Source organism: Schistocerca piceifrons, chromosome 2 (assembly GCF_021461385.2).
Source record: "Schistocerca piceifrons isolate TAMUIC-IGC-003096 chromosome 2, iqSchPice1.1, whole genome shotgun sequence".
NCBI classification, from domain to species: domain Eukaryota; kingdom Metazoa; phylum Arthropoda; class Insecta; order Orthoptera; family Acrididae; genus Schistocerca; species Schistocerca piceifrons.
This window is the reverse complement of record NC_060139.1, coordinates 834,263,640-834,288,352: the sequence shown is the minus strand read 5'-3', so window position 1 is coordinate 834,288,352 and position 24,713 is coordinate 834,263,640. Positions and strand designations below refer to the sequence as shown.

The 24,713-nt window shown below is 42.5% G+C and overlaps 1 protein-coding gene across 1 annotated transcript in view; it reads left to right on the top strand.

Moving 5' to 3' along the window:
* LOC124775908 (protein Wnt-11b-2-like) overlaps positions 1-24,713 on the top strand; it is a 203,730-nt gene that overhangs the window by 96,576 nt on the left and 82,441 nt on the right. Inside the window, exon 5 of the mRNA XM_047250744.1 lies at positions 2,320-2,636. Within this exon, the coding sequence (XP_047106700.1) occupies positions 2,320-2,636 (317 nt within the window). The remainder of the gene's footprint in view (positions 1-2,319; positions 2,637-24,713) is intronic.

Genomic DNA, 24,713 nt, shown 5'->3' with positions numbered 1-24,713 from the left:
CCTCTACAAATTTTACCATCTACACTTCCCTCCAATGCTAAAGTGATGTCTAAGAATGTGTCCCATCAACCGACTCCTTCTTTTAGTCCTGTTATGCCACAAATTTCTTTTCTTTCCGTACCTCCTCGTTAGTATTCTTCTGTAGCAGAACATTTCAAAAGCTTCCTTTCTCTTCCAGTCTGAACTGGTTATCGTCCACGTTTTATTTTCATACAAGACAACACTACATACGAATACCTACAGAAAAGACTTCCTAAACATGAATTTATATTCGATGTTATCAGATTTCTGTTCTTGGTATTTCCAATCGCTATTTTATATCATCTCTACTTCGGCCATCGTCAGTTTACCTCCCCACGCCCCCCCCCCCCCTCCCAAATAGCATACCTCACCTCCTAGTTTTAGCGTCTCATTTCCTATTCTGTGCGGGTCGTTCAATAAGTAATGCAACACATTTATTTGCTCCGCCAATTTCGGCTGAAAAATGCGGAATTTGTTGTGGAGCGTCGTGGAATATTCCCGCTTCCGCTCGTACAGTTTCATGAAGGTTGACCGAGCGAGGTGGCGCAGTGGTTAGCACACTGGACTCGCATTCGGGAGGACGACGGTTCAATCCCGTCTCCAGCCATCCTGATTTAGGTTTTCCGTGATTTCCCTAAATCATTTCAGGCAAATGCCGGGATGGTTCCTTTGAAAGGGCACGGCCGATTTCCTTCCCAATCCCTCCCTAACCCGAACTTACGCTCCGTCTCTAATGACCTCGTTGTCGACGGGACGTTAAACACTAACCACCACCACCACATGAAGGTTCGGCGATACAAACAGCCTTCAAAATGGCGTCTGTAACGGAGGAGCGTTCCAGGCAGAGAGCTGTCATTGAGTTTCTTTTGGCAGAAGACCAGAGCATCGCAGCTATTCATAGACGCTTGCAGAATGTCTACGGAGACCAGGCAGTGAACAAAAGCACGGAGAGTCGTTGGGTGAGGCATCTGTCATCGTCGCAACAAGGTCGCGCAAACCTGTTCGATATCCCGCGTGCCGACCGGCCGCACACAGCTGTGACTCCTGCAATGTTGGAACGCGCGGACACTCTCACTTGAGGTGACAGACGGATCACAACGAAACTCCTCGCTGCACAACTGGACATCTCTGTTGGTAGTGCTGACACACTCGTCCCCCTGTTGGGTACTCAATGGCTTATGCCCGCTGGGTTCCTTGCCGCCTAGCAGGAGAGCGTAATGAGCATCAAAGGACCATCCATGAGGAATTTCTTGCGCGTTAGGAAGCTGATTATAACAATTTTTTGTCGAACATCGTCATAGAGCATAAAACTTTCGTTCACTTCGAACCGGAATCATAGCGGCTAACCATCGAAAGCACCACACCACCTCTCCTCCAAAGAAAAACTTCAAAACAGCGTCCTCAGTAGGTAACGTCATAGCGAAGGTCTTCTGGAACTGTGAAGGGTCTATTCTGTTTGATGTCCTCCCTCATGGCGCAACAATCAGCTCGGAAATGTACTGTGCTGCACTCAGGAAATTGAAGAAACGATTTCAGCGTGGTCGTCGCAGAAAAAAAAGTAAAAGGACTTCTCCTTCTCCATGACAGCGCAAGGTCTCACCCAAGTCTGCGCACACGAGATAAGCTCACAAAACATCACTGAGTGGCCGGCCGGTGTGGCCAAGTGGTTCTAGGCGCTTCAGTCTGGAACCACGCGGCCGCTACGGTCGCAGGTTCGAATCCTGCTTCGGGCATGGATGTGTGTGATGTCCTTAGGTTAGTTAGGTTTAAGTAGTTCTAAGTTCTAGGGGACTGATGACCTCAGATGTTAAGTCCCATAGTGCTCAGAGCCATTTGAACCATCACTGAGTGTTCTTCCTCGCCCACCCTACAGCCCGCACCTCGCACCTGCGACTTCCATCTGTTTGGCCCAATGAAGGATGCACTCCTCGGGAAGCAGTACGAGGATGATGGGGAGGTTATTGATCCAGCAAGACGTTGGCTCCGATGTCGACCGGTGGAGTGCTAGCATGTGGACATACTTGCCCTTCCAGTAAGGTGGTGTAAGGAGACTGAACGGAGATTATGTTGGAAAATAGGGTTTTTTTAGCCGAAAGAGTGAGGAATAACATGGTGTATTGGCATCCTGAATTAAACCAAACTGCTTCCAGAAAGAAATGTGTTGCGTTACTTACTGAACGCCCCTCTTACTTCCCTCAGCGTCACCTGATATAATTCAAGTATACTCCATTAGACATTAGATAGCCGCAACGTTGCTGCTGGTTTCTGTAACGTGGTGGTGCGCGCTGGCTGCCGCAGGCGGTGGAGGCGAGCGTGCAGACGCAGTGCAAGTGCCACGGCGTGTCGGGCTCGTGCAACATCAAGACGTGCTGGCGCGCGCTGCCGCCGCTGGCGGACGTGGGGGAGCGCCTGAAGCGGCGCTTCGCCGTCGCCGCCGAGGTGGTGAGCCGGCGCGTGGGCGCGGGCCGCCGCCTCCTGCCCGCCCCCGCGCCCCAGGCCGCCCCCGCCGCCGCCGCGCGCGCCCCCTTCTCGCACCACGACCTCATCTACGTCACCAAGTCGCCCGACTACTGCCAGCGGGACCCCAGGGTCGGCAGCGTCGGCACCAAGCACAGGTGACCCGGCACAATTAATATAGCATTTTTATGGCCAAAAATCGCGCAATGGGTTTTTGTCTGAATTCTCCTAGCGAAACGAGGAGTCGGAAATGGACAAACGGATTATCAAATTGATATGCGGGATGTCTAGTTTTGCATGAGACATATCCATTCCCAAATGAAGTGTCAGAAATGGACAAAAGGGGTATCAATTTGACCATTGTGAGGTCTAATTTTGCAAAAAAAAAATTATTTGAAATTAATGAGGGTAACTAAGTAAAATTTAGTATAGGCATTTAACGGAAAATCACGAACAGCTACTGAAGTGTCAAAATGTCCTTCTCTTCAACATCTAGCTACTTTGGCTATGGCAAATTGCTTTGCTGTCATATTTAACGTCAACAAATACGAGGGTTGGGACTTAAATAGCAGCAACTACACTCCTGGAAATGGAAAAAAGAACACATTGACACCGGTGTGTCAGACCCACCATACTTGCTCCGGACACTGCGAGAGGGCTGTACAAGCAATGATCACACGCACGGCACAGCGGACACACCAGGAACCGCGGTGTTGGCCGTCGAATGGCGCTAGCTGCGCAGCATTTGTGCACCGCCGCCGTCAGTGTCAGCCAGTTCGCCGTGGCATACGGAGCTCCATCGCAGTCTTTAACACTGGTAGCATGCCGCGACAGCGTGGACGTGAACCGTATGTGCAGTTGACGGACTTTGAGCGAGGGCGTATAGTGGGCATGCGGGAGGCCGGGTGGACGTACCGCCGAATTGCTCAATACGTGGGGCGTGAGGTCTCCACAGTACATCGATGTTGTCGCCAGTGGTCGGCGAAAGGTGCACGTGCCCGTCGACCTGGGACCGGACCGCAGGGACGCACGGATGCACGCCAAGACCATAGGATCCTACGCAGTGCCGTAGGGGACCGCACCGCCACTTCCCAGCAAATTAGGGACACTGTTGCTCCTGGGGTATCGGCGAGGACCATTCGCAACCGTCTCCATGAAGCTGGGCTACGGTCCCGCACACCGTTAGGCCGTCTTCCGCTCACGCCCCAACATCGTGCAGCCCGCCTCCAGTGGTGTCGCGACAGGCGTGAATGGAGGGACGAATGGAGACGTGTCGTCTTCAGCGATGAGAGTCGCTTCTGCCTTGGTGCCAATGATGGTCGTATGCGTGTTTGGCGCCGTGCAGGTGAGCGCCACAATCAGGACTGCATACGACCGAGGCACACAGGGCCAACACCCGGCATCATGGTGTGGGGAGCGATCTCCTACACTGGCCGTACACCACTGGTGATCGTCGAGGGGACACTGAATAGTGCACGGTACATCCAAACCGTCACCGAACCCATCGTTCTACCATTCCTAGACCGGCAAGGGAACTTGCTGTTCCAACAGGACAATGCACGTCCGCATGTATCCCGTGCCACCCAACGTGCTCTAGAAGGTGTAAGTCAACTACCCTGGCCAGCAAGATCTCCGGATCTGTCCCCCATTGAGCATGTTTGGGACTGGATGAAGCGTCGTCTCACGCGGTCTGCACGTCCAGCACGAACGCTGGTCCAACTGAGGCGCCAGGTGGAAATGGCATGGCAAGCCGTTCCACAGGACTACATCCAGCATCTCTACGATCGTCTCCATGGGAGAATAGCAGCCTGCATTGCTGCGAAAGGTGGGTATACACTGTACTAGTGCCGACATTGTGGATGCTCTGTTGCCTGTGTCTATGTGCCTGGGGTTCTGTCAGTGTGATCATGTGATGTATCTGACCCCAGAAATGTGTCAATAAAGAGTCCCCTTCCTGGGACAATGAATTCACGGTGTTCTTATTTCAATTTCCAGGAGTGTATTTATTCACAAACGATACAAAAGAGTTACACGTTTGCACCTGCTACTGTCCTTCAAAGTAGTCACTAGCGCTGTGTAGAACCCGTTGCCAGTGATGTGGAAGGCGTAGTACACCGTTAGCAAAGCCTGTTCTGTTGATGGTACGAATGGAGCGGCCTGTTGCCTGTCGAATCTCTGGACCCATTCTGAAGCGAACGCCACGAAGTGGTTCCTTCATCTTCGGAATCAAATCAAAGTCACAAGGACTTAAGTCCGAGGAGTATCGTGGATGGTAGAGAACTTCCCAGTCCCATCGACCGAACAGAGCAGCCACAGCTTGCGCTGTATGTGCCCGCGCATTGCGTGCAAAATGATGGGTGGGTTGCGCAGAAATTGTCGCACCATCTTTCGCAAAGCTGGTCGCAGGTGATACTCCAAAAATGAACAGTAATACTGTACATTGACGGCCTGCCGTGGAGGAACGTAATGCGTTAAGATGACACATTCACAGTCGTAGATGAGAATCGCCAAAACTTTCAACATACTGGGGCTCTGACGCACTTTCCACTTTCGCGGCAACCCATAATGACGCCATTCGTTGGATTGGTGTTTCAGTTTTGGCTCGTACCGTGTGGCGCATGTCTCATCCAGTGTTACGATACAGCGTAAGAAAGCCTCTCCTTCGCACTCATAGTGCTCCAAGTGCGTCTGAGCAGCGTTGTAACGCATCCATTTCTGCATTTCCGTCAAGTCACGCGGAACCCATCGTGATGCAATTTTTCTCATGCCCAGGCATTCCTTCAGGATGCGAAGCATGATCGCACGCGTTAATTCGGCTTCGTGGGCGAGCTCACGAATCATATGGCGTCGATCGCTGTCCACAGACGACGGCAACAACATGCACTTCTTCCTCAAAGACGCTAGGACGACCTGCCCGATGCATGTCTGTCACAGTTTTTCGACCTTCGTTGAAGGCTTTTACCCAAACGTGCCACTGTTCTGTGCGGCAATACCAATTTCCCGCACGCCTCTTGAGGACCTTGATGACACTGACGTGCTGTACGACCTCTGGCACATTCAATCATGATCCAACTCCGTTGTTCCTGTTTCGAAAACATAGTGACACCGTTACATTAGACCGCTCGCTCACAAGTGACTGTGTTTCCTTCTATTGTGCGCCGCCGGTGACGTGGGACGGAAGAGTCCATTTGCTCGGAGGGAAGGTAGGTATGTCAGCAATGTGTGCTATCAGCGACAACAGTAGATTCCAATGCATAGTGTCTCCATAGCAGTGTTGCCACTATTTAAGTTCCAACCTACGTATTTGAGTGGAGCGAAAACAAATACTCTCCACAACACACACAACGGATTTTTGTTTGAATTTTCATAATCAAACGAAGACTCGGACACATGGGGTATCAAATTGACCAGAATCAGTCTAGTTCCGAAAAAAATATTTTATAGCTTGAAATCAATTAGGGTAATTAAGAGAAATTTAATTAGTGATTTATCTGAAAACTGAAATACTTAATAAACTGCTGATTTCTGAATAAAACTTGAAAATTAGAAGAAAGGAATAAAACGATCTAATGTTTTGTTGAAAAATTTGGAAAAACGATGTCAGATATTTTGTGGAACGATTTGGCTAAAAGTAAGAAACAAAATAGATTAGAGAAACATTTGATACACCTTTGAATGATGCAAATGATGTGAAGAATGAAATTCTTTTGTTTTGTGTAGCTATAGTAACTCTATCAGTAAAATATTTAGCAGCTTGACGGTCCATACCAGTAGCCCCCTCACAGCAGCAAACTGCACAGTCTGCATAACGCCCCAAATAAGTATCCACTAGCACATTAAAATTCTAAGTTAAACATTGAACTTTAAATTCTCAATCGGTAGCTCATTTGCTATACTTGATTTGAAGGGTCATTCGAAGGTACCTCAAATGTGTCGCATCGTACAGAAATCGCATTGCGCATTGCCGTACCAAAGTTGGCAACGCAAATCGATACCACAGACATTAGCGAGGGTTCATTGCAATCCGCAATTGCTCCTGAAGACCACGCCATCCCCCCCTCTCCCCCTCAGCATTGCAGCACCCTCACACTGAGGTCAATATAGTATCGCACTGGCAAGAGCTCTTCTGCCTCAGTTCGTGACCTCATCCGATGGACACAACATCGTAGTGCAGTAAGAACGTGATAGTTAAAAGTTTCTGATTGACTTGTTCATTTAAATGTGGAACATTCTACAGCACGAGAACAGTCTGTTATTTACTGCCTCGGGTGACACTTGCTAGTCCGTGACAGTTATAAGTTATCCAGTACTTCTCCGGCAAAGAAATGTGTCAAAGTTAAGTACATCTTTTATCCATTTATGTAACAAAATGAACTAATGTTTCATGTGTTCTCGTTTAATGTGCCACCCCGTCGAACAACCAAAGAACCACAGCTGTGGCCGGACGAAAGAAGTCTCCCCTGGTCACAACAAAATGTTTCTCTGATTTGTTTTAGTTCTTACTTTTATACAAATTATTTGACCTTTCTTTCTTTTTCCCAAAAAAGTTTAAAAGAACCTTATGATCACTGGAATAAGCTGTTTCTTGAATTAAACACGTCGCCTTCAAGTATATAAAAACCAAGTCAAAGTACTTAACGTACACTGATGAGCCAAAATATTATGAACACCTCCTTGTAACGCGTTGGTTCACTTTTGTAACGCAATACACTAGCCATTCTTTGTGGCATGGATTTATTAAGTCCTTGGTATGTTTCTGATTTTAGATGGCATCAGACAAATGTCTATGCAAAGGTCACACGTTTCTCTTAAACAAGTTTAGTAGCTAGTAAACTATTCTGGTTGATCCCAGTTTTATTCATGTAACTTTAATAATGTACGGGGATTTCAATAAGAACACCATTGAACTAAAACACTTTAGATAATCGGTTTGTGATTGTTCTTTTTGAAACTTTAATTATCCTTTTATGAAACTACCTGGACTACTTCAAACATTAGACCCACTGAATAATTATGAAATTTACTACTACGCGAAGATTATTAGTTATAGTGAAAAAAGACAACTGCTTTTCAGTTCAATAAAACAGAATATTCGGAAATATCGTAGCACTTGGGATAGGATCACGTCCAGATAAATGATTAAGGAAAAAAATATGATTACTCAACACGAAGTTTACAGAACAAAAAAATATTATTCAATATTAAAATCCTTAACTGGTCCTTGCAGTTATAAGGTGTGGCAGTGTCAGTCTTCTGTGGTTATTCAAAGAAGGCAGCAAAAGTATCCATGGCTCTTGCTGTATAACAAGCTCAGAAAATTCTCTTTTTGGCGTCGTATTTTCGTATTTCAGAGGTAACCAATTTATGCTATGAGAATGAGCCCAATTTCTTCCACATCCGAGGCTATGTAAAATAATCTTGCTGCTATTCTTACCTCATTTCACTCACAAGATGCGAACACTTTGCGTGCTACCTGCTGATCGACTCTTGCCAGAAAGGACCCTTGCAGTTGGACCACCAGATCCATCTTTTCTGTTCCCGCCAAGTCAGTTTCATTGCGATGGGACTTCCCTCAAAGTTTTACGTCGTTAAAATTCTAATTGCCATACGCGAGAATCAGAATTACAGGTAAAGTTTTAAGTGTTCTATTCTTTCACAGAATATTGCTTTTAAAATTACATCCATAGATTAATTACAGTTATATAAATGATAATAAATGAAGGTATAAAACATTCATTCAGATGTTACATCAAAGAGCATTGTTATACAGATGTACCTTTCAATAAAGCAGATCAAGAAGTTATATGAGATAAGAGTGGGGAATATGGATTTTCGTGTTACACGCTTTACTGTAATAAGATATTGCATTGCCTGTGTTATTCGAAATCTGATGCAAAGTTCGTTTGCACATGAATGCTTGTCCAAAGGAACAGGCACTCCGGCGACTATAGCTGCTCTGAAATACATTAAATGTATTTGCAATTGCGAGTATGGACAACCATCAGCTGTAGAATGGAATGACGACAGTGAAAATTTGTCCCGGACTGGAACTCTTGCCCGGATTTGCCGCTTATCGAGAGCGAACCCCTTACTATTTGGCTTCTACAACCTGTACTCGGACACCCATTATGTTTATTCCCATACTTGCGAGGCATTGTATTTCAAAGACTCAAACTTCCATATGTCGTCAACCATGCGTCTACAAACTGTAATCGTACATCCATTATGTATATTCCCGTACAGGCGATACATTGTACTTGAAATTCGCTTTCCCGGTGTCGGCGGATAAATACGATATTGCAGTGCCGATTAGATTAGATTAGACTAGTATTTGTTCCATAGGTCATGAATACGACACTTCGTAATGATGTGGAACGTGTCAGGTTAACAAAAGGTGTCCATACGAGATATTACATTACACAAAATATTACATGACACTTAATATTTTAATTCTTTTTTTTGTGGGCGTTGGGGAAATTACCCACTTACTATATCCAAAAATTCATCTAATGAGTAGAAGGAGTTGCCATTAAGAAATTCTTTTAATTTCCTTTTAAATGCTTTATGGCTCTCTGTCAGACTTTTAATCCTATTAGGTAAGTGACTTTTGTGGCAGCATAATTTACCCCCTCCAGAGCCAAAGTTAGATTTAATCTTGAGTTGTGAAGATCATCATTTCGCCTAGTGTTGTAGCCATGTATACTGCTATTACTTTTGAATTCGTTCGGATTGTTGATAACAAATTTCATAAGTGAATATATATATATTGTGAGACTACAGTGAAGATCTCTAGCTCTTTAAATAAGTTTCTGCAGGATGATCTTGGATGAGCTCCAGCAATTATTCTGATTACACGCCTTTGTGCAATGAATACTCTTTTACAGAATGATGAGTTACCCCAGAATATGATGCCATACGAAAGCAGAGAATGAAAATAGGCGTGGTAAGCTAATTTACTGAGATGTATATCGCCAAAATTTGCAATGACCCTAATAGCATAAGTAGCTGAACTCAAACGTTTCAGCAGATCTTCAGTGTGTTTTTTCCAGTTCGACGCCTCATCAATGCAAACACCCAGAAATTTTGAATATTCTACCTTAGTTACCGATTTCTGATCGAAGTCTATATTTATTAATGGTGTCATTCCATTTACTGTGTGGAACTGTATGTACTGTGTTTTGTCAAAGTTTGTCATTTGCAGAGAACCACTTAATGATTTTCTGAAAAACATCGTTTACAATTTCAACAGTTAATTATTGTCTGTTGGGTGTGATAGCTATACTTGTATCATCGGCAAAAAGTACCAGCTTTGCATCTTCGTGAATATAAAATGGCAAGTCATTAATACATATTAAGAACAGCAGAGGACCCAAGACCGAACCTTGCGGCACCCCATTCTTGATTGTTCCCCAGTTTGAGAAATCACCAGTTTTTTACATATTATGTGAACTGCTTATTTCAACTTTCTGCACTCTTCCAGTTAGGTATGATTTAAACCATTTGAGCTCTGTCCCATTCATACTACAGTACTTGAGCTTATCTAGAAATATTCCATGATTAATACAGTCAAAAGCCTTTGAGAGATGACAGAAAATCCCAACGGGTGACTTCTGGTTATTCAGAGCATTTAATATTTCATTAGTGAGAGTATATATAGCATTTTCCGTTGAAAAACCTTTCTGGAAACCAAACTGACATTTTGTTAAAACTTTATTTTTACAAAGGTGTGAAGCTATTCTAGAATACATTACTTTTCAAGAATTTTAGGTTATTCCGAAGTTCGTTTGGACATGTTAGAACTGTGGTAGGGAATGCGAATGGTCGATTTCGGTTTACTGCGAAAATTTTAGGAAAGAGTTCTTCAATTGTCAAGGAGACAGCATATAGGACGGTGGTGCGACGCATTCTTGAGTACTGTTCGAATGTTTGGGATCCGTTCCAGGTGGGATTGAAGGAAGACAGCGAAGCAATTCAGAGGCGAGCTGCTAGATTTATTACCGGTAGGTCAGAACAACACGTAAGTGTTACGGAGATCCTGCAGGAACTCAAAAGGGAATCCCTGCAGGGAAGGCGCTGTTGAGAAAATTTAGGAATTGACTGCCAAACGATTGTACTGCCGCCAACATACATTGCGCTTAAGAACCCGAAGATAAGATTCGAGAAATTAAGGTTCATACGGAGGCATATAGACAGTGGTTTTTCCCTCGCTCTATTTTCGAGTGGAACAGGAAAGGAAACGTCTGGTAGTGGTACAGGATATCCTCCGCCACGCACCATACGGTGGCTTGCGGAGTATCTATGAAGAAGTGGGTATAGAAATCCAGGAACGCATGAGTCACTACAGACCGCACGACTTAGAGGATAGAAGGGCAAACCTACCTTTATAGCATTCGTAGATTAACAAATGCTTATTACAATGCCGACTGGACTCCACTCGTTAAAATTCTGAAAATAGCAGGGATAGAAAAGAGAGGGCGAAAAATTATCTACAACTTGTACAATTAGACCATAATTGTAGGAGTCAAAGAATATGAAAGAGAAGCAGTAGTGAAAAGGGTTGTAGTCCATCCCCCATATTTAATGTGTACATTGAGAAAACAGTAAAGGAGTAAAACAAATTTGGAAAGTTAATTAAACTTCAGTTGTAAGTAATAAAAACTCTGAAATATGGAAAAGTAGTTGATCGGAATGGATAGTGTGTTGATAAAAGGTTATGAGATGAACTTCAAGAAAATTAAAACAGCTGTAATGGAATTTAGTCGAATTAAACTAGGCGACGCTGGGGAATTAGATTAGGAGAGGGAAACTAAAATTAGTAGATGAGTTTTGTTGCTTGGGCAGCAAAATAACTGTTGCTGGTCGAAGCAGAAGGATTATCAAATGCAGACTGGGAATAGCAAGGAAAGCGTTTCCGAAAACAAGAAGTTATTTGTCTGTAGTGTGAACTCGTACAGACGAGAAACGAGAACAACAAACAGACGAGAAGAGAAAAGACGCTTTTGGTATGTAGCTTACCCGAAGAATGCTAAGTATTAGATGGAAAGGTCGAGTAACTGATGAAGAGGCACTGAACAGAATTGGGAAAAAAGATACGAGAGATATTCGGAAAGTAAGTTCCTATCGGTCAAGAAATGGAAACCACTGTGAAAATCTAAGAAAGCTTTCTACATATGTGTTAGCCAGTGTCTCTAGTATGCCTGTCGGTTGCATCATTTCGCTCTTTCAGTTCTGAGCGCATGGTGAGCACATAAAGATGCGTAGAAAATAGTGTCTCCCGCCAAGTATGAGGTCCTGGTGAGAGATTTCGCCTGATGTTATGCAACCCAGATTACAGAACTGTCATACGGTTCCTACTTCGTGACAATTCTCGGTTGCAAACTGCTGGGGCAATGAAAATGCTCGTGCAGCGTTTTCGATGGGAAGTGTTTGGTCACCCGCACAACAGCCGGTAATTGGCTCCCTCTGTGTTTCATCTCAGTTCACATTAATTAGTGGCTATGAAGACAACATTTTCGCACAGACAACGAGCTATAGATGAGGGTAGAGAATTGGCGCGTCGCACAGGCGGCTGCCTTCTATGACGAGGGTATTAGAAAGCTGGTACAACGCTACGACAAATGTCTATGTCGGAGTGGTGATTATGTAGAGCAGTGGCTGGAAGCTGTAGCTAACTGTTGCAGATAAAATATTTCTGATTGTCACAGTGGTTTCAATTTCGCAATCAATTGGAACTTACTTTTCGAATAGCCCTAGATTTATTGCAACATGACTAAAAGATGGGATCGTTTGACAAGAGACATTCTGGAACATCAAGGATTTCAGGTTGGTAATGGTGGGACGTGTGTGTGTGTGTGTGTGTGTGTTTGTGTGTGTGTGTGTGTGTGTGTGAGAGAGAGAGTGAGAGAGGGGGAGGGGGGGCGAACTGTAGAGTTGTAGAGAGAGAAAAGTACTGCGTTCAGACGAACGTTGCTGAAATATGTGAACAAGCGTCACTCACTCATACTGAAATTATGGTCAAGAGTCTCCATAACGGCCTTGTTATCTCTTTATATAAAAGGCAGTGTCTGGACTGACTGACTCATCACCGCCCAGCCCAAACTTAAAATTTGCAGAGAGTGCTGATCTTATACTATAGTCTTCGTTTAAGAAGGGATTTCTCTCTATTCCAACGCTATGCGGGTGAAATAGGGGATGAAATGCTTTGTGAAAATATGTCGCTATTAAGGCAGTTTTCCAGCTAGAACTACGAAAATTGGTATTTGGTTTCTTCGCTAGAAAATAAAAAAAAATAAGATTTCGGCATTTTCGGAAATTCAGTCCTTGTGGGAGTGAAGTAGTGGATGAAAGATTTTTTTAATACATCTTTATTAAAGAACTACTACAGTATTTTTGAAGCTACATCTATGAAAATTGGTGTCTGACTTTTCGGTTACAAGTATAAAAAGTACGTCACACAGTGTTTTTGGAAATTCAACAGCTAAGAGGGTGAAATAGGGGATGAAATGTTTTATGAAAACATTTCATTGTGAAAACATTTTTAAAGACAAATCTATTGAAAACTGAATCTGAATTTTCGGTTAGAAATAAAAAAAAAGGTGTTTCACTGGTTTTGGAAATTCAGCCACTAAGGACGTGAAAAGGGGAACGAAATTCTTGATGGAAATATTTAATTATGCAAGAATTTCGGAAGCTAACTCTATGAAAAGTTGTATTTGGTTTCTCTGTTAGAAATAAAAAAATAAACATTTCGTTGTTTTTTTGAAATTCAAGCCCTAATGGGTAAAATAGAGGGGGAAATGTTTTCTGAAAAACATTTTTCTGAAAACGTTTTTTAAGGTAAATCATTGAAAAGTGGTATTTGACTTCTCGATTAGAAACAAAAAAAAATTAATGTTTCGCTGTTTTCGGAACAACACCTAAGGGGTGAAATACGGCCATCATCACCAACCCAAAAAGCTAAGGATTGACACTTGAAATTTGGAGAGAGAGTTGATCTCTTATTGTAGGCGTCCTTTAAGATGGGATTTTTCGAAATTCCACTCCTATAGGGATGAAATAGGGGATGAAAGGCTTTTTGAAACCGTGTCAGTGTTTTGAAGGTAGAACAACTGAAATTGGTATTTGGTTTCTCAGTCAGAAATTTAAAAATACGTCTTTCAGCTTTTTTGGATATTCAACCACTTAGGGGGTATGATAGTCGGTGAAAGATTGTTTTTTTTTTACAATAAATCATTATTAAAGAATTATTAAAGCATTTTTGAAGCTACATATATGAAAATTGGTATTTGTCTTCCCAGTTAGAAATTAAAAAAATGCACCTTCAGAGTTTTTTGAAATTCAACCCCCTAAGAATTGTAATAGGGGATGAAAAGTTTTGTGAAATTATTTCAGTTTGAAAGCATTTTCAAAACTGAATCTATGAAAATTTGTATTTAGCTTTTCTGTCAGAAATAAAAAATCCGTATTTCATTATTTTTGGAAATTCAGTACCCAAGGGGGTGAAATAGGGGATGCAAATTTTTAAGAAAATGTTCCGTTATGTTTAAAAAACTGAATCTATGAAAACCGATATTTTACTTCTCGGTTATATATAAAGAAAAGTGTGTTAGGGTGTGAAAGTTTCGTTGGAAATATCTCCACAAAAAGCAAAAAGACGCGATTGACGAAAACCTGGCATTTCAGTTACCAGAATTGCTTTAAGATCAGAAATACATTCGGAAAATATGATGCTTTTATGGCCTTACTAGCATAAGTTCAGAAGGTGTTGCAAAATACAAACAACATAAAAATTTGGTTAAAGAGAAAAATCTATGTATACCATACAGTCTACGCGAGTGAAGCAGCGGGCGCTAAGGTAGTCATTACAGAAAACGATGTCATCTTCCACGCAGATATTCAGAAAGAACAGCATGGCCATCACGATAAATACTTTCGTACCGTGAAGAAGTATAAGATTATTTCGTTAAATTTAAATCAGTAACCAGATCGTTGAGACGTACATGAGATAAGAATTGTGGATTATTTCCTTTGTAGTGTCTTGAAACGTTGGGTCGTCGTGTATATCTCCCCTGCTGTCTTCTGCCTATTCGTCACTACATTCGTTTTCACTCACTGCACCATTCTCACGAGCATGTGTGTCAGTAATTCTTCACTGTGACATACGTGCCTTATTCCGTACTGTACAGTTTTCCTTGTTTTCCGGATGATTGCATCTCTTTTTGTCATGCAAAAATAATAGTTTGCTGTTTGGTCAGTTGGTTCTCTCCAAATAACGGGAGCAGCAAAGGGCATGTGATGTGATGCTCTTAATCACCTTGTCAAGAATGTAATACGAGATGGGAGTGGGTAGAGGAGTAATTCTTGCCCAGGTCGCCAACCTGAAAATCTAAATAAGGTTCGTAGTACTTATATACAAGAGGATTAAATTCAGATTTTGAGATTTTGTATTAACTCTTCACACAGTTGCGAGGCATTTCCTCTGACCAGTTAAAGCAAAACAGAAACCCAAAAACTCCACGAATTGAGAATGACAAACAGTCACAGCAGTTGTCAGCTTCCAATGCTGAGATGCAATTGGCAACAACCATAACGTGATCCTCCATGTAGAAACTTGACTCACCGACAACGGCGCTACACCACCTTCATTTCCTGGAGTTAGTTTCTGAACCGAGAGTCATGTCTGGCAATTCTTTGTACATACTTACATTATTTTTCAACAATGAAAACCCAAAAACTCCACGAATTGAGAATGACAAGCAGTCACAGCAGTTGTCAGCTTCCAATGCTGAGATGCAATTGGCAACAACCATAACGTGATCCTCCATGCAGAAACTTGACTCACCGACAACGGTACTACACCACCTTCATTTCCTGGAGTTAGTTTCTGAACCGAGCGTCATGTCTGGCAATTCTTTGTACATACTTACATTATTTTTCAACAATGAAATCTGTAAATCAGTTTAAGCCACAGAAGAATAACCGATATGTAGCGTTTTCAAGGATTCCGATACAAGATGATAGTTTGTCATAAAAAGAAAAAAAAACAGAGTTTGATAGCCAATAACTGATTTCATTTTCGAATCCAGCAGATACTACTTTGCAAAGACCGCCGTTCACATTCTTCGTAATAAAAATTTTGCAGACATCTAGAAGAGAACACTGCATAGAGGATGAAGCCATCTGCCGAGTTCGCCCTCTTCGCCCAGGAGATCCAGAAAGCAGTAGATACAAATCCCGGGTTGATGCTGTGTTTCTTGACTTGCGGAAGGCGTTCGAAAAAGTTCCACACAGCCGCCTAATGAACATAATACGAGCGTACGGGATATCGGCGCAGCTGTGTGACTGGATTGAAGTTTTTCTAGAAACGGAATACATTACGTCACTCTCAATGAACAGAAATCTTCAGACGTTAAAGCAAATTCTGGCGTACCCCTTAGGAGTGTTATTGGACATTACTTTTTACAACATACAGTGTGTCAACTAATATGGCGAAACCTCTGGGGAATGGGTAGATGACTTAAAAATAAGCAAAATAGTTCACATATAAATGTGGTCTTTTTTTATTTTCTTAGTTACAGGCACTATCCTGTTGTAACATGTTTGCTTCGTTCCCTTCTTTTTCTTTTCAAATATCCAGCTTGGTTGTACAGGTACTTTTTCTTTTCAAATGTTGTCTTCTGATGGCTAAATGAAATGCTCGAAACGTCTACCATTAGCTCTAACACAGGCTTCTAAACCCTGCATCAAGGAGTGTCTTACTCACTCCCTTACAGCAGGTACCTGCTGTATTTGCTGTAATCCTTCTTGAACACTATATCAAAAAAATTACAACATTCTCAATATGTCTTGGATACATTAAGTCCATTAAATGCCCCCAAAAATTAAAATCTAATGCGTTGAAATCAGGAGATCGAGCAGGTCAAGATGATGATCCCCCCCACCCACCGACGTATCCATTCAATGAGAACCGCCCATGTAAGTTGTTCTTGCTTGCACAGCAAATTGATGTTGCAGATGTTGACATTCTTTGCCAGCGTGCTCAAGGAGGATTTCAGCAGATACAGCCGACAACTTGTATACGGGAGCGAGTCAGATAATCCATGATTCGTCATTTGGAAGGTTATCTTAGAGGTAATGATGGACGTTTTAAACATTTCATTTATGCTATCAAAAGACAACAACTGAAAAGGAATATTGCCTGACGAAGCAAGCTGGTAATTTGACAACAAAAGACAGAAACGAAGCAAACACGAAACAACTAAAAAGTGTTTATAACTAAGAAAGTAAAAAATGACCATATGTATATATGAACCTTTTTGACTTCTTTTTAAGTCCTCTATCCATTCCCCAGAGGTTTCGTTCGTATTAGTTAACAAAAAAAAGGCTCTGAGCACTATGGGACTTAACTTCTGAGGTCATCAGTCCCCTAGACTTAGAACTACTTAAACCTAAATAACCTAAGGACATCACACACATCCATGCCCGAGGCAGGATTCGAACCTGCGACCGTAGTGGTCGCTCGGTTCCAGACTGTAGCGCCTAGAACCGCTCGGCCAACCCGGCCGGCATTAGTTAACACCCAGTGTGTCAACGACCTACTGGATAAACCCGGGAGTTCCAAGATGTTTTTCGCTGATGATGCTTTTGTATAATGATGCTTTTGTATACAGAGGAGTTGCAATGCTAGATAATTATTGCGAAATGAAGGAAGACTTGTAAAGGGTCGACGCTTGGTGCATGCATCAGCAATTGACTTTCTACGTAATGAAATTTATTGAGCATAAACGGGCATAAAGACCCATTATTGTTGGCTGCACGATTACAGAGAAGTCACTGGAAGCAGTCTCATCCGTAAAATATCTAGGAGTATGTGTATGGAGCAGTGTGAATTGGAACGACCACATAGAGCTTATTGCAGGTAAGCCAGATGCCAGACTGAGATTCATTGGAAGAAGTTTCAGGAAATGTAGTCACTCACCAAGGAGGTAGCTTATAAAACCCCTTGTTCGACGAATACTTGAATACTGCTCTTGAGTCTGGGATCTGTATCAGACAGAACTGATAGAGGAAATAGAGAGAAACCAAAAAAAGCAGCGCATTTCGCTACTGGTTTATTTCGAAAGCGCAAAAGCGTCACGCAGATGCCTAACTGTCTCCAGTGAGGCCTTCCAGAGAGGCCTTCTGGTGCTTTACTGTGTAAATACCTCGATCGTCAATTATCCCTTCCTGTCTTTAAGTGACAAATAAATAGACTGAAAGTTAATTTGAATTAGTAGCTCAGTAAATCCGCAAGTCTAATTAGAAGTCAATATGTAATCGATGATCCTGTGGAGGGAAAAAAAAAAAAATATTCGTCGGTCGGAGTGGCTACGCTGTGTGGAATGCGCGGACGATGGTGAAGCTGGAAGATCTCCTTACGAAGGCGTGAAATGCTGTTGACCGTGCTACAGGCTCGTCCGCGATCTCCAATCATTCCTACCCTATCCGCCCGGCGAGGAGCAAGCTCTAATTTCTAGGACTTATTAATGAAAGAAGGAGTCCAAGTAATTCAATTTAAATCTCACCAGCAGTCTCGTGATGACAACAATTTTTTGATGATTTCCTTCATAATTACAGTTCCAATCGGTACAGTTTGTAATGGCAGCGTATTTATTAATGGCTTATTTACACAATCTTTCCCAAGACTTCACCAGACAGGGAAAACCGTCCACATCCAACCAGCCGTCCTTCATCACAACATCTAACAATATTGGATTCTAAGGAATAAACAGCGCACGGAGCTCATAGTACAGCTAAATTAAGGAATAACACTATCGTTGGTCAGCAAAGTGGCGCACTGCCAGTATACTTAATTAACAGTTTGACATAAACAAAGCAAACGCGAGGTTGTACAGAAAGTGGTATACTAAAAACGTAAGTTTCTATAAGAGTCAACCAATATATTTCTTCCTCCTACGTCCTATCTCACGAAAAGACCAAAAAGGTAAAATTAGAGATGTTCAAACTCACACGGCGTACCAACAATCGTTCTCACCGTGAACCATTCAGCCACTGGAACATGAAAAGGAAGAATCGACAGCGGCACACAAATTACCCTCCGCCATATGTAAATGTAGAAATATTTACGAACAGCTGATAATGATTTTCACAGGAACATATAAACGTTATTTGATTGTATGTTATGCTTCATTACGCGGTCCAAATTTCAGCTTTAAGACACTTTCAAGTGTTACAACTGGAATAAATGAATACACAATAAAAGTACAAATCGCAGAAAAGTGAGGAAAATATAATTAATGTATAGATTACATGATTTGTTTTCTTACTTACATGTCGAAAAATATCTGACTGGCGACTTGCATGATTTATTAACAGGATAATGCTGTAAAATAAAACAGATCAACAAATCATAGGTTTACACTTCGTTTCACCACGTCTAAGCAGCAACCAGCATAAATACAAGTAAAACGATCGTCAAAGATCGACACAGAAACATCACAGTGTGCACAATGTAATCTATTGTTTCTCAGAGAACCAGATAATGGAGCTGCTTATTTATCAAGCTGGTTACATTATCTTTGCAATAGGTACAAGACGCCAGTGTTTACATTATATGGCATAGAGACCAACTTCACGTTGTGCATGTCAAGACGCCAACATACACTATCGTAATTTAAGAGACATAGAAGTTCTACATAATGTGGTCGTTAAGTGCTTTATACATTGTTCGTAACTAAAATGAATAGTTATAAACATAGTTAAGCATTACAACCACCTCACACAAGAGCATCTTTGATACACGGTCCATAATATTAAAAAAATGTTTATAAGCATCGTTAAAAGTCAAAACTCCCTTTGCACAAAAGCTTTAAAGATTCTCATAAACGACCAAGCATTCAAGAAGACGATAGGGGGAAAAGTGGGTAAAGGAGGGGCATAGCAGGTGATGGTAAAGTGCAGATCGAAGTTAACAGAAATAAATCACAAGTAAGGGACACAGAGGAGAGGGTTGTGGGTGTTGTGGGAATAGGAAGGGGGGGCGGGTAAGGTGGGTAGCCTGATTAAGCAGATGGAGAAAAGGGGGAAAGGAGAAGGAGGAAAGTAATGTACACACCTATATATACAATCTATACTGAAACATTACTTAAGTATGTGTTTAAGATAAAAGATAAGCCTCTTAATTGTACGAGAGTTAACAAATGTTGTAAGTGTACTACAAATTGAGAATGTATGGGAGAATCCTCCATTTATAAATATATTGCTGTAGTACGAAACACCAATTATTCCATTATTTTAAAATAGTATATTATAAAGCACAATCTTTACTCTTTGAATAAAGGTTCGTACAGAAGTAATTGCTCTGTTACTTTAGAAAACTAGGATAAAAAACTGGGAACAGTATTCCAGAGTTAATTATGGAAGACGACAGACATCCAAAAAACTTTTTATATGATCATCTGGAGGCCACGTATGACATTTGTTTCTGAAGCTTGTAAGCAAAACAAACCATGTAAAATAGGAACGTGTGTGTCATACACGTAAGTGAGAAAACAACTCTATACATTAGTTACATTTTAGCCCTACTTTTCTGCTATTTGTACTTTTATTGTGTATTCATTTATTCCAGTTGTAATGTCCTAAGGCTGAAATCAGCATATCATGCAGTCACATGACGGTTATATCTTTCCGTAAGTCTCGTATGACTGTGGCTCAACATAAAGTAAAAATCATCATTGATAGCACAATGAGTAGTCTGTCGAAACCAGGAAAGCAGCTACAGAAAGCACCTGAGTTAACTTTAATAAACCTTATAGTGGAAAGTAATGTGCTCAGTGACGGTGTCAGCTAATAACATGGCAAAAATGTACGCTCCAGTATCGATATTGAAGCGGCTGGTAAATCGGGTGTAAGAGCCACACGTAACCGTAGTGACTGCGAGTCAGCTGTGTACTGGCCGCTACTGCCCCTGGGCGCCGCTTATGACGGCAAGTCTTAAAGCAAAGCAATTGGTGGTGCGGTGGCGCAGTGTTTGCGTGCGGGGGCGGTGGGCGTGTTTGTCCGCAGCGCGGCGCACAGTAGCGGCGGCGGCGGCGGCGGCGCGGGGCACAGAGCAGGGCCAGAGGCGGCGGTTTGCCGGCCGGTGCTAAGAGGAAGCACTTGGCTGGCCCCGCCTGTTTGCCCATCCCATCAGCGCCCGCGCCGTTTTCACACCTCCACTCCCCCCGGCGGCTAATCAACGCCCGCCGCTTGTTTGGTGAAACAAGTAGCAGACAAATTGTGACGGATCCGCGGCCGAATTCCTGCAGACGACCTTTTAAACCCCCAGACCGCCTTACCTTCCGGACGCAGCCTATTTTCCTCCGTCCACTCGTACCAATTCTTCTTTGCAGAGGGTAAAGCGACGACAGCTGCTCAGTGTTAGCGAAAGGTAGGGCAGTAAGATAGAGCACTATCTTGTAGTAGCCACATTACCCTTCCAACAGGAGCGGCAGGGTCACCCGCTGACAAAAAAAATGGTTCAAACGGCTCTGAGCACTATGGGACTTAACTTCTAAGGTCATCACTCCCCTAGAACTTAGAACTACTTAAACCTAACTAATTTAAGGACATCACACACGTCCATGCCCGAGGGAGGATTCGAACCTGCGACCGTAGCGGTCGCGCGGTTCCAGGCTGTAGCGCCTAGAACCGCTCGGCCACCCTGGCCAGCTCACTCGCAGACAGTGCAGATATACCTCGCTTGTTACAAGTTTCGTTGATCATTTGAACGATTGTTTTATGGAAATTTTGTGGAACGAGTTACTGTGCAGAATATGTATACATGATTAGGGTTAATAATAATGAACAAATGTCCAGCTCATGCAACTACACTGAAAACAAGGGGTTCGTTTACTGGCTACCAGTTGTTCAGTGAAACTTCATCTGTGCAGTAGAAGGGTTTTTCAGGAGAAATGACTTTCAGTTAGATTTTATGTTATTGAGCAAATAATCAAAAATTTTTGTTGCTGAAATGCGATAGGGAGCTGGGCCATAACTGTATTAACAGGTTTAATAAAAAATAAAATAATCTACTTACACACAAAATAGAACCAAAAGCTCTCAGCAACTACCACCAGAATTTGCTAATGAGTTTTTCTTTTGGAAGCAAGACAAATGGTGGTGGAAATTACAAAACCTCTAAAACAGCATTTAAAAAGAAGTTAGGAAATGAATCTTAAGAAAAAATTATTGAAATCTTGACATTAAATTCAAGCCTTAACACAGATGTTTAATAAGATCAGCAATGTAGCGTTTAACAATACAATCCAAATTTAAGCTTTGGGAACTCACAGAAATGATTAACAGGCAGTTAACATCCGACATCCACTGACAAGTAAAACAGATTGCGTATAATTAGGAAAAACAACAAATCCAAGTAAATAGGCTGACGACAAGTTTACTTAAAATACAATCACCTGATTGTGCAGACAAGGTGCGCGTGAATGACCAAAACGACTTCTTTCTTTCGTTTATGAACGACACAGCTTGGTTGGCCACCAGAGTTTTTCGGCTCTGATTTAGTACAGTGAACGCAGAAAGCAACCACTTTAGGATTAGCCATTTCTTTTACTCAAGATTCGTTAAACGGAACTCGCAAAGCAAAACCACTTGTGTATTCAAGCTATTCTGTAACATACAAATTACTAGTTAACAATTTTATAAAAAAAAAATTACTGTACTAAAAGACACTGGAGAAGACAGTTCCACACAGTAAAATGAGATCACTTCGAAGTAAACAAAAACTACTTTACAAATGACGATGGATAACCAGGATGACAAGTAAGAGAATAGCCTTTCCACACACAAACTATAAAGGTTGTGACTGTAACTGAATGCTCACCATAATTCACAGGAAGTAGGAACATAAGTCGACAACCGCCCGACCAATGGCTGCAATCGGCTGCACGTATGCACCAATCGCCCTCGCGTTCAGTCCTGCGAAACAGGCCGACATAAAACCATCCCGGCACCACTGTGGACACAGGGTTCTTCCGAATGATGTAAATCCAGTACAAGTAGATACCAAAGCAAACCCCAGATATAACTTCTACATCGGGCAGTCTCCAATGATCCGGCCGACACAAGACATAACGTAACGCGCTCTGAGTAACGTTCAAAATGCTGCAGCGAGCGAACACGACGTCGCGACGCTTGCTACCCGCCGTCGCCACGCAGACTGCTAGACACCCGGTCATTGAGAGAAAACCACCCGCGACGGCCGCGGACGCGATTAAATAGACCTATTTGTCATTGCACTTCCCTCTGGCGGAGTAAAATCGCTCTGACTCTACCACCGCCAGTGATGCTACCAACCAGAGGGATCTATCGATACTGCACTGCCCCACGATGTACCCGCAGGGCACAGTTGCTACGCATTACACTCCTTTCTGGGCCACTCATAGCTTTAATAATGAGTAATAATGGTCATTGTTCCCTCTAGTGTTGTAGGTATGGACCTCACTGTTCTTCTCAAATTGTGATGGGTTATTTATGAAGAACTTCATTAGCGAATATACGCATTTAAGGTACGTATCTCCTTGAAGACGTACATCCATGACATCTGTGGGTGAACACCACATATTCTTCTTACTGCTGGCTTCTGTGTAATCATGTGTTTCCTTCCAAGTTATGAGTTATCCCAGAAAATTATCTAATAGGATATTTTTGAGTGGAAATATGCCAGATACGTTAGGAAATTGGCTCGTTTGTTTCCAAGATGAGCAATTTTACGAAGAGCAAAAGTGGTTGAAAAAAAAATGGCTCTGAGCACTATGGGACTTAACATCTATGGTCATCAGTCCCCTAGAACTTAGAACTACTTAAACCTAACTAACCTTAGGACATCACACAACACCCAGTCATCACGAGGCAGAGAAAATCTCTGACCCCGCCGGGAATCGAACCCGGGAACCCGGGCGTGGGAAGCGAGAACGCTACCGCACGACCACGAGCTTCGGACCAAAAGTGGTTGAAATTAATTGTTTGAGAAGCTCAGTAATATGGTTCTTCCAGTTCCAAATTTCATCAATATTCCTAGCCAAGAATTTGGAGCGCTGTTCCATTTCCTGACTCTTGCTCATGTGCTACATAAATTGTTGAGCAGTCCATTTTCTGAGAGCCACTTAATAATTCTTTGGGAAAATATCGTTTACTATCTCTTCTGTTGCTTTCTCTCTAATGAGCTTTATCGTAATACTAGTAACACCTGCATGAAGTACCAATTCTGCTTGTTGAATGTTAAGTGGAAGATCATTCACATATAATAACTAATAGGAGTGGACCCAAAATTGAACCCTGTGGGACGATCTTCGTAATTTCTCCCTGGTCACTAGAATTGTCTACCCTTCCGACATTATCTGAGTTATTCAACAAGGCGTTTTGTTTGTTAAGTACGATTCAAACCAAGTGTGTGTCAAGCCATCAGTTCCATAAAACTTGAGTTTTTCTGAGAGAGTAACATGATCTATACAATCACAAAAAATACCAACTGGGGATATTTTATTATTTGAGGCTTGTACTATTTCATGAATGTGTGTGTGATGTGCTTAGGTTAGTTAGGTTTAAGTAGTTCTAAGTTCTAGGGGACTGATGACCTCAGATGTTAAGTCCCATAGTGCTCAGAGCCATTTGAACCATGAATGTGTGTATAAACAGTATTCTCAGTCGAGCAACTCTTTTGGAATCCAAATTGTGAAATGCTAAGTTCCCTCCTGGAAATTGAAATAAGAACACCGTGAATTCATTGTCCCAGGAAGGGGAAACTTTATTGACACATTCCTGGGGTCAGATACATCACATGATCACACTGACAGAACCACAGGCACATAGACACAGGCAACAGAGCATGCACAATGTCGGCACTAGTACAGTGTATATCCACCTTTCGCAGCAATGCAGGCTGCTATTCTCCCATGGAGACGATCGTAGAGATGCTGGATGTAGTCCTGTGGAACGGCTTGCCATGCCATTTCCACCTGGCGCCTCAGTTGGACCAGCGTTCGTGCTGGACGTGCAGACCGCGTGAGACGACGCTTCATCCAGTCCCAAACATGCTCAATGGGGGACAGATCCGGAGATCTTGCTGGCCAGGGTAGTTGACTTACACCTTCTAGAGCACGTTGGGTGGCACGGGATACATGCGGACGTGCATTGTCCTGTTGGAACCTTGCCGGTCTAGGAATGGTAGAACGATGGGT